General features: G+C 38.0%; 1 protein-coding gene across 1 annotated transcript; it reads left to right on the top strand.

Moving 5' to 3' along the window:
• The first annotated feature begins 872 nt into the window (after positions 1-872).
• On the top strand, positions 873-4,496 carry LOC127159269 (dual specificity phosphatase 29-like). The gene is given in 2 exon segments (XM_051102145.1): positions 873-1,991; positions 2,109-4,496. Coding segments are annotated over 2 exon segments (417 nt in total). The 5' UTR covers positions 873-1,760; the 3' UTR covers positions 2,295-4,496.
• The last annotated feature ends 6,568 nt before the right edge of the window (positions 4,497-11,064 follow it).

Raw genomic sequence — 11,064 nt, forward strand, 5'->3', positions numbered from 1 at the left:
TAATAAAGTGGGGTTATTTGTGCTTTTATCAGTGTTTCATGATAAATCTGACTCAATATAACATTGCGACTACAGTAAAAACACTTTTATTGTTGTAAAAACACAGATTTGTCAGCATTATCGGACTTGAGGATGTTAGAATAAACCCAAAACACACGTGATCGTTGTCATACGGTGAATCTGGCCAATCGTGAAACAGTCATGTGGTCATCAGAGCTCCTGCAGCCGCTCTGAAGAAACTGCGCCGGCTGAGTCCATAGACATATACACTGTGTGCAGAATTATTAGGCATGTTGATATTCTGGTCATATTTTTTTTCCAAACACATTTTACCAATTCCAAACCACATCAGTCTTAGTAACTACTGTTAATTTTGTATTTAATCATTTATATGTGATGTATAATTGTCCGTGAAGGCTGGAAGTGAAAAATGGCTATATTCAGGTGTGCAGGATTATTAGGCATGTTTTCGTTTACAGCTAAAATGAGCCAAAAAAGAGATTTAACCCAGACTGAAAAGTCCAAATTATTAAATGCCCATGAGAAGAATGCAATACTAATGCATTACAAGAATTTTTTGCTTGACCATTGGTTGCGAAATGCTTGTTGAGTCTGCATGGTCAGAAAAAACAGGTGGAGAAGAAAAGATGCATGTTAACTGCAAAAGAATTAGGAATTAAGGTGAAGAATTAGGTGTGACACCATCAGGAACCGTTTAGTCTCCAGCGCCACCATTTTCCAGAACTGCAACCTACCTGAGTCTTCAGAAGTGCAATGTGTCAGGTTCTCAGAGACTTTGCTTGGTAAAAATCCTAAAAAATGCCCCTTACTTAATAAGAATAACAAGCTGACGTGTTGTTCTGGACATGAAGACAGTTTTTTTATATGCTTTAGAGACAGATAAGTTGAGAGTGACTCTTGAAGGACAAGCATCACATCCTCTTGTGCCTCTGATTCAAGAATTTATCTTCCAAAATCTGGCAGTAAGTTTTGGGAGTTCATGTTTAGTCTCTTATCCTGAAAAGTCTGACTTGCAGAGATGGATCTGGTTGCTTTGTTTGAATGTGAATGGGATCTGGTTGATTTGGTGGGACTGTGTTCCTAAGCCAGATCCTGAGGAGGATCTGGATGATTCAGTGGTCAATTGTGCATCCTGTGCATCCAATTGTGCATCCTGGGTTCAAGCATTCCTGAGAGGACCTGTTTTTTTCTACTGAACGTGAATGGGATCTGGTTGACTTGGTGGAACTGTATGCCTCGGGTCCAGGTGTTCCTGAGCAGCACCCTGAGGAGGATTTGGATGATCTTCCTGAACATGAATGGGATGCGGAATGGGATGTGACAAAAGTCCCTGAGCCTGAACCTGAAGAGGATCTGGTTGATTCAGTGGAATTGTGCGTCCCTGATCCAAGTGCTTCTGAGCCACGACCTGAATGGGATCTGGGATCTGGTTGCTCCGGAGGAACTGTGTGCACCTGAGCCAGTGGCGCCTGAGGTTTCAAGGTTGGAAAACTACATCTCTCGAAATGTGTTCCAACTGGAGGATCGTTTGAAGAGATGTACACTGCACAAGCAAAGACATGTCAGTAACATCTGTCCCAAGGTGTTCATTGAAGATGAGTAAGTCTGCAACACAACTGTATTTTTCTCCTTGTTCTGTCATTTATTCTACATGGTTCACTCTCTTTAATGAAAGACTAACCCAGGCTGTTGTGTTCTTGTGCAGAACAGTCTAACTGACCCGAGATCAACTGAAGGAGATGTGCATCACTCATATCCTTAACGCTGCAGTGCCCAAGAAGGGCCTGAAGTACTTCTTGGGAATGTCTTTTGCTGAAGACATGGAAGGAACAATCAATACAGGGTGCAGATATTACAGAGGCATGCACATCAATTATTGCGGCATGCCTACAATGGACAGACACTGTTCTGACATCAGCATATACTTCATGCGAGCTGCAAAATTCATTGACAAGGCCCTGCAACAGCAAGTGAGTAAGAGCTAACACACACACGCTCCCTCATCTTTTACCTTTTATAAGTGTTTTACAGTTTACAGTCTATGAATGAGTTTTTGAACGTCTTTCTGTTTGCTTTCCTTGGGTAAGGTGCTGATTTGATGCAAGCAGGGTGACGACCACTCAGTGACTCTGTTTCTGGCGTATCTGATGATCTGTCATGACATGATGGTGGAGGAAGCCATTGATGATGCCATAAAGTACAGATGGATCAGGCCCTCCAGAGACTTCTTGAAGAAGCTGATGCTCCTCAACATTGACCTTGTACAGCAGTGAATACTGAAGCTACAGGAGTTAAAAAAGGCAAAAAGAGGAGAAATGGCAGCTGAAAAGAAAATAGAGCAAAGATATGAAAAAATGTGCACAAATAGCATACACAATAATCTGTAGAAATAGGGGAGTGTAGAGAAGTGCATGGATAGAAACAAAATAAAAACAGATAGATAGATAGATAGATAGATAGATAGATAGATAGATAGATAGATAGATAGATAGATAGATAGATAGATATAGATAAAAAATGTGAGCAAAATGAAAAAATATTTTTTATATATATTTATTTATTAGAGTGTGGGTAAATAAGTGCACAGATTTTTAAAAAAAAAAAAAAATTAAAAAAAAAATAAATAAGGTAAAATAGCACAGATAAATTATATATAAATGGATATAAAGATGCAAGAAAAATAAAAGAAATGAAAAAATTATATGTATTTATTTATTAGAGTGTAGATGAATGTGCAAAGATAAGAACAAAACAGAGCACAGATTTAAAAAAAAAAGGAACAGATAAACAAGTTAAAATGGCACCAATTAAAAAATATAGAGATATAAAATGCGAGCAAAGTGTAGATAAGTGCAAGGATAGAAACAAAATAGGAGCACAGATTAAAAAACTAACAGATAAAGTTAATATAGCACAGATAAAAAATATATATATAGATATAAAAATGCAAGCAAAATAATAAAAAAATATATATATATCAAATATATATAAAATATATATATCATATATATATATATACACAGTGGGTATGGAAAGTATTCAGACCCCCTTAAATTTTTCACTCTTTGTTATATTGCAGCCATTTGCTAAAATCATTTAAGTTCTTTTTTTTTTTCGTCATTAATGTACACACGGCACCCCATATTGACAGAAAAACACAGAATTGTTGACATTTTTGCAGATTTATTATAAAAGAAAAACTGAAATATCACATGGTCCTAAGTATTCAGACCCTTTGCTGTGACACTCATATATTTAACTCAGGTGCTGTCCATTTCTTCTGATCATCCTTGAGATGGTTCTACACCTTCATTTGAGTCCAGCTGTGTTTGATTATACTGATTGGACTTGATTAGGAAAGCCACACACCTGTCTGTATAAGACCTTACAGCTCACAGTGCATGTCAGAGCAAATGAGAATCATGAGGTCAAAGGAACTGCCTGAAGAGCTCAGAGACAGAATTGTGGCAAGGCACAGATCTGGCCAAGGTTACAAAAAATTTTCTGCTGCACTTAAGGTTCCTAAGAGCACAGTGGCCTCCATAATCCTTAAATGGAAGACGTTTGGGACAACCAGAACCCTTCCTAGAGCTGGCCGTCCGGCCAAACTGAGCTATCTGGGGAGAAGAGCCTTGGTGAGAGATGTAAAGAAGAACCCAAAGATCACTGTGGCTGAGCTCCAGAGATGGGAGAAAGTTGTAGAAAGTCAACCATCACTGCAGCCCTCCACCAGTCAGGGCTTTATGGCAGAGTGGCCTGACGGAAGCCTCTCCTCAGTGCAAGACACATGGAGTTTGCTAAAAAACACCTGAAGGACTCCAAGATGGTGAGAAATAAGATTCTCTGGTCTGATGAGACCAAGATGGAACATTTTGGCCTTAATTCTAAGCGGTATGTGTGGAGAAAACCAGGCACTGCTCATCACCTGTCCAATACAGTCCCAACAGTGAAGCATGGTGGTGGCAGCATCATGCTGTGGGGGTGTTTTTCAGCTGCAGGGACAGGATGACTGGTTGCAATCGAGGGAAAGATGAATGCGGCCAAGTACAGGGATATCCTGGACAAAAACCTTCTCCAGAGTGCTCAGTGCCCGGTTGCATAAAGAACCTTAAGTTTTTCCCTTTAAGTATGAAACTTAAGGCATTATTTCCCCTTACCTAAGGGGATGATTTAAGGGTGTTGCATATAATCCCTTAAACACTTCCCTTACTAAAGGGAAACAGTTAAGTGTTTTACGACAGCGATTCAAGGTTTGCCGTTAAAAAAATCTATTGTTGCTATGGACACGTTATTTTGTAATGCAGATAGTGGTGTAAGTTTTCACAGAAAACAGTATAACACGGATAAGGAGAACAGAATATAAACCAAATATAAACGAGAAGGACCAAGCGAGACGGAAACTCAAACTGATAATTCACTCAAAACGAAAAATTCTGAAAAATCATTTTATTGAGTTTCCGAGGCGATGTGAACATTATGAAGCGTATGTTTCATTCATACTTAAATGCCGGAGGGCGCTCTTGCGCTGAAAGTCCAATCCGGACTCATAGAAGTGTTATGATGGAATACAGCAGTAATCGCTGCAGCTAAACTGAAACGTAAACACAATAAACACACGATTGCGACAATATACGGTTTATGTGTGTTTTTTAAGTTATCTCCAGGTAATACGTAGGAAAATACAGGAATAAAATATCGAATATGAATTTGTTCTCGTGTGTGACGGACTCTTGTTTGAGGTATGATGTGTGAATGTAATTTAATCAATGGTTGTATGTGAATAAATGCCTAAATTAATCTGTTTAACATATAAAGAGGACGATCGTGGATTGAATCAGCGCGCTGTTTAACACTTAAGGTGACATTTTCCATACCTTATGTTATACTTAGGGAAATGACAGCTAAGGGGCTTTATGCAACACTTAAAGGGGTTTAAGGGATACTTAATAGAAATTCTGAGGGTCTATGACGTTTCAACTAAACAAACCCTTAAGTGACATTTAAGGGATATTTTATGCAACGCCCTTAAGTGTAAGGGAAACATAAGGGCGATCTTAAGGGAAAATTACACTTAAGGTGCTTTATGCAACCGGGCACAGGACCTCTGACTGGGCCAAAGGTTTACCTTCCAACTAGACAATGACCCTAAGCACACAGCTAAAATAACGAAGGAGTGGCTTCACAACAACTCCGTGACTGTTCTTGAATGGCCCAGCCAGAGCCCTGACTTAAACCCAATTGAGCATCTCTGGAGAGACCTAAAAATGGCTGTCCACCAACGTTTACCATCCAGCCTGACAGAACTGGAGAGGATCTGCAAGGAGGAATGGCAGAGGATCCCCAAATACAGGTGTGAAAAACTTGTTGCATCTTTCCCAAAAAGACTCATGGCTGTATTAGATCAAAAGGGTTCTTCTACTAAATACTGAGCAAAGGGTCTGAATACATGTGATATTTCAGTTTTTCTTTTTTAATAAATCTGCAAAAATGTCAACAATTATGTGTTTTTCTGAAAAATGAACTTAAATGATTTTAGCAAACGGCTGCAATATAACAAAGAGTGAAAAATTTAAGGGGGTCTGAATACTTTCCGTACCCACTGTATATATTAGAGTGTAGATGAATAAATGCATGGATAGACACAAAATAGAGCACAGATTAAAAAATAAACAGATAAATAAGTTAATATGCATGCAAGCAAAATAATATATATATATATATATATATATATATATATATATATATATATATATATATATATATATATTAACTGTGCTATATTAACTTATTTTTCTGTTTATTTTTTAATCTGTGCAGAAGTCTTAGGCCACTAGTATTTTCATCAGCTAAAAAATGGTTTAAAGTCAGTTAAAGTTGGTCTTTTGCTGTAGTGTGTCATTAGAAAATATCAGATTACATTTTTTCAAACATTTTGTTTGCCATTAATTATAATAATCCAGTGAGATTTTTGTTTGCACAAGGAGTCTGACAACAGCCAGTACTCCAAACTGATCTTATCTCATCATCATCCAGTCTGTCTGGAATGACATGAAAAAACAGAACAAACTCAGACAGACTAAATCCAGAAGAACTGTGACAAAGTCTCCAGGATACTTCAAGAAACCTACCTGCAAAGCTGCAGCACTGTTAAAAGTTTTAGGCACTTGTGTAAAAATGCTGTAAAATGAGGATGCTGTCATAAATAGATTTTCTTTATCAATTACCTTCTATTAACTAAATGAAATCAACATTTGGTGCGACCATTCTTTGTGTTTACAGCAGCTTTTGCCCTAGGTGCACTAGATTCACTAGATTATTACAATTAATGGCAAACAGAATGTTTGGAAATGTAGTCTGATATTTCCTACTGACACACTACAGCAAAAGATAGAAATAACTTACTTTAAACCATTTTTTAGCTGGTGAAAATACTAGTGGCCTAAAACTTTTGCACAGTACTATATATATATATATATATATATATATATACACATATATATATATATATATATATTTATACATATATGTATATATATATATATATATATATGGATGTAAAATGCAAGCAAAATAAAGAAACTAATTTATATGTATTTATTGATTTTGAGTGTAAATTAATAAGTGTGCAGAGAGAAACAAATTAGATATAAAAATGTGAGAAAAATAAAAGTAATCATTCAAAAACAGTTCAAATAAAATCATTGCATGTAGTTAAATAAAAAAAAAAAAAAAAAAAAAAAAATCTTACAGTGCAGACAAAATAGACCACAGAAAAAAAACAACAAAAAAACAGAGCACAGATAAATAAATTAAAATTAAATAGTAGAGATAAAATGTATATATAAAAGTTAAATAAAAATGATCAGTCATAAACAGTTAAAATCAAATCTCAGTGTCAGGCATTCACCACAGCCACCTTCATCTGCCACACCTCGGGTAGCACCACCCACTCGATCTACCTCACCCGAATTCTAACTCGCATCACCTGTTCCTCGTTGAGCCACGCCCTATATAATGAACACTCTGCCACTTGCTCATTGTCTGGTCTACAGTTCACATGCTGAATCTGACTCTCCTTCTGTATGACGCTGTTTTGATGTGGCGTGGCTCACAGTCGGACTTGTAACCCGAAGGTTGTGGGTTCAAGTCTCAGTATTGGCAGGGATTGTAGGTGGGGGGAGTGAATGACTAAGGTGAGACCTTTGAGTGAGGCACCGAACCCCCAACTGCTCCAGGTGTGTGCATGTGTGTGTGCGTGTGTGTGTGCGCGCACTTGGATTGGATCAATGCAGAGCACAAATCCACACGTCATGCACTGAATTCCATCATTCCTTATAGTCAGCTTAATGTTTGATATTAGTTTTTACACCGTTTGCATGCCTGTAACTCAAAAGGAATTAAAGATATCTCAGTATGATTTAAGATACCAATTATTAACAAACGTTTCTGTTGATGTGTTCATTTTGAAGGCCCTATATGACTTGGTTCCATAGTTATGGGATATTTAATGACAACATGATTGTTGTAAAACCTGATTTGTTGTTTAGTTTGAAAACTTTTCGGATGACTTTTATTGACTCCTTTTGTGATTAGGCAAATAATTTGTTCTATATAATGTAGTACATCCGAGTGTAACAGATTTTCAAAAATGGAATAAACCAGTCAGTATCTGGTGTGACCACCTTTTGCTTCATGCAGTGCAACACATCTCCTTCGCATAGAGTTGAGCAGGTTGTTGATTGTGGCCACTCCTCTTCAATGGCTGTGTGAAGTTGTTGGATATTGGCAGGAACTGGAACACGCTGTCATATAGGCCGATCCAGAGCATCCCAAACATGCTTAATGGGTGACGTGTCCGGTGAGTGTGCTGGCCATGCAAGAACTGGGATGTTTTCATCTTCCAGGAATCATGTACATGGGGGCCGTGCATTATCATGCTACAACATGAGGTGATGGTCGTGGATGAATGGCACAACAATGGGCCTCAGGATCTCATCACGGTATCTCTGTGCATTCAAAATGCCATCAATAAAATGCACCTGCGCTCATTGTCCATAACATACGTCTGCCTCAATCCACAACGTTGACATCAGCAAACCGCCCACCCACACGACACCTGCCTGCCATCTGCCCTGTACAGTGAAAACCGGGATTCATCCGTGAGGAGAACACCTCTCCAAAGTGCCAGACGCCATTGAATGTGAGCATTTGCCCACTCAAATTGGTTACGACGACAAACTGCAGTCAGGTTTGGGACCCCGATGAGGACGACAAGCATGCAGATGAGCTTCCCTGAGACAATTTCTGACAGTTTGTGCAGAAATTCTTTGGTTATGCAAACCGATTGTTGCAGCAGCTTTTCAGGTGGCTGGTCTCGGATGATCTTGGAGGTGAAGATGTTGGATGTGGAGGTCCTGGGCTGGTGTGGTTACATGTGGTCTGCAGTTGTGAGGCCAAATTCTCTACAACACCTTTGGAGATGGCTTATGGTAGAGAACATTCAGTTCACGGGCAACAGCTCTGGTGGACGTTCCTGCAGTCAGCATGCCACGCTCCCTCAAAACTTGCAACATCTGTGGCATTGTGCTGTGTGATAAAACTGCACATTTTAGAGTGGTCTTTTATTGTGGCCAGCCTAAGGCACACCTGTGCAATAATCATGCTGTCTAATGAGCATCTTGATATGTCACACCTGTGAGGTGGGTGGATTACCTCAGCAAAGGAGAAGTGCTCACTAACACAGATTTAGACAGATTTGTGAACAATATTTGAGAGAAATAATCCTTTTGTGTACACAGAAAAAGTCTTAGATCTTTGACTTCAGCTCATGAAAAATGGGGGCAAAAACAAAAGTGTTGCATTTATTATATTTGGTCAGTGTAGTTGGTTCAGGTGTGTTTAATCATGATTGGAGCTGAACTCTGCAGGAAGGTAGATGTCCAGGAACAGGGTTGAGCATCAAGAGTCATCATGAGTAGTGATTAGGTTAATCAGAAGTGAGGGGTGGAGTTATGGACAGGAGTGTGTGTGTGTGTCATTTTTTTCTCCATCTCACACAGACACTCAGTATCTGTGTTATGATATCTGACAGTAATGGCACTTTTGCAGTGGATCTTCAGGTTGCTGATTGCCCTGATCGTCTTTCACAGTGTATCTGTGATATTTTATTACACACTCGACACACACTCGTCCAGGTGAGCACATGAACTCCAGTACTTAAGCTTCATCTCTGAGTCACTGAGTTTTCCTTCTGAAAATCGAAATGTCATTTAATAATTGCTTAACTTTTAAGAAACAAGCTTGAGCTATAGGATTTAACAGAATGGAGTAGATTTAAATTTTTCATGACTCTAATTATTCTTCACTAGTCTCTGTGAATGATTGTGTTCTGTCTGAGAAATGCCCATGTTTCATTTTAGATTTTCTTTTTTTTTTTTTTTTTTTTTTTTTGTGGGGAGATGTCTGATAAAAAGAGATACAAATCTCTATTTCATTGTTTAAATGTATGACAGAACAGAGCTAATAATCACAATTGCACTAATAATAACACCCAAGTGCATAAATGCGAATACATTTACTAAGTTGGTTTTAAACAACTAGTTAAAAACTGTCATACGTTTTTTTAAATGTCATTTCTAAAATTCAAAAATTAAAGTTCTAAACCACTTTCCTGTCGCTCGAACAGCAGACGTCAACGTCACTGGGTTTTATTTCCAAAGAAAGCAAGATCTGATAAAAATGTGTACACAAAACTTGGCATGAATGTACGCAGGTGTTCTAGCAGAGCTGAAGTATGTTCATTATACAAAGTATCCACTAACCACAGACAGGCACACAATGCTGTTTTCATTTACGACACACTTTGCATTTCAAAGCATACAAACTACTATAAATGTATGCTTTTCTTTCTTAGAGTCAGTGTCTCCCATGCAGACATTCTCAGGTATGACTTTTAAGTGTCCTGATACTTGTTCGAGTCGCTGTGCATCACATTCCTCTTCTTAGTTTATCTTAAGAAGGACTGGAGATGAACTTTGTTTTTCATTTCCCGGACTGCTGTGTTTTGGTATAGGCAAATGTTTGCTTTTTTCATGCAGTGATGATTTTAGGTGTGCTCGACGTCATTATAAATATAGCTTTACTGTAAATTACATAATGGACACGTTCCTAAATCAGCATCCATTAATATATCAAATCATTCCGTAAATGTCCCCGCAGGCTTAAGCAAAGGGATTTAATAAGAATCATTCGGAGATACCGTGATAACGAGATGCGTGCGTGTGATAAAGGCTTTTATGCAATGCAGCAGAATCCGATTTCTTTCTCGTTTTTTTTTTCTCTCTTCCAGACAGGCGATGACGGACGCGCTTCAGCGGCTGCGCTGCGCTAAACTCAGACGCAAGTTCTCCGGCATCACGTCCGACGAAAGGTGAAACGAGCGCTCTTCACATGCTCTTTTCCGTAAAGCGAAAGTGAAAGAGGGCAATAAATATAACATATCTCAAGAGCAATATTTGAAGGGGACACAACATGTTTGTATAGCATGTCGATCTTTTATAGGTTTATTGGTTCAACACACGGTCATTTTGTAACTATTAAATTATCTCTTGCGTTCTCCACATGGTATTTCAGGTTTCCTTTGGGACGTCTCTTACATAGATGCTGAACTAAATGTATTTATATATTTATATCATCTGTGGAGGGCGTAGGACCATAAAATGTTCGTCCCGTTAAATTATTTGATTACAATTGTGATTTTTATTTTATTATTATTTTTTTTTTACATAAATGCAAATTATATAAGCGCAATAGGAAGCATAGTTCAAAACTGCTAAAAAAAAAAAGCAGTGTTTAATTACTTTTTTCTGAGATAAGTAAGTCCCTTTCACACAATAATACAAATAAATTGCAATAAAATTCCCTGAACGACTTTAGTAAATACAAAAAAAAATGACTGACAGTTCTGACTCTTTTTACCATTCATATAAAGCACCATTTACATCAGTTTAAAAATTAAATAGGGCGCAGAAATGAGGAAAAAAA

The sequence above is a fragment of the Labeo rohita genome, unplaced genomic scaffold, assembly GCF_022985175.1.
Source record: "Labeo rohita strain BAU-BD-2019 unplaced genomic scaffold, IGBB_LRoh.1.0 scaffold_2041, whole genome shotgun sequence".
NCBI classification, from domain to species: Eukaryota; Metazoa; Chordata; class Actinopteri; order Cypriniformes; family Cyprinidae; genus Labeo; species Labeo rohita.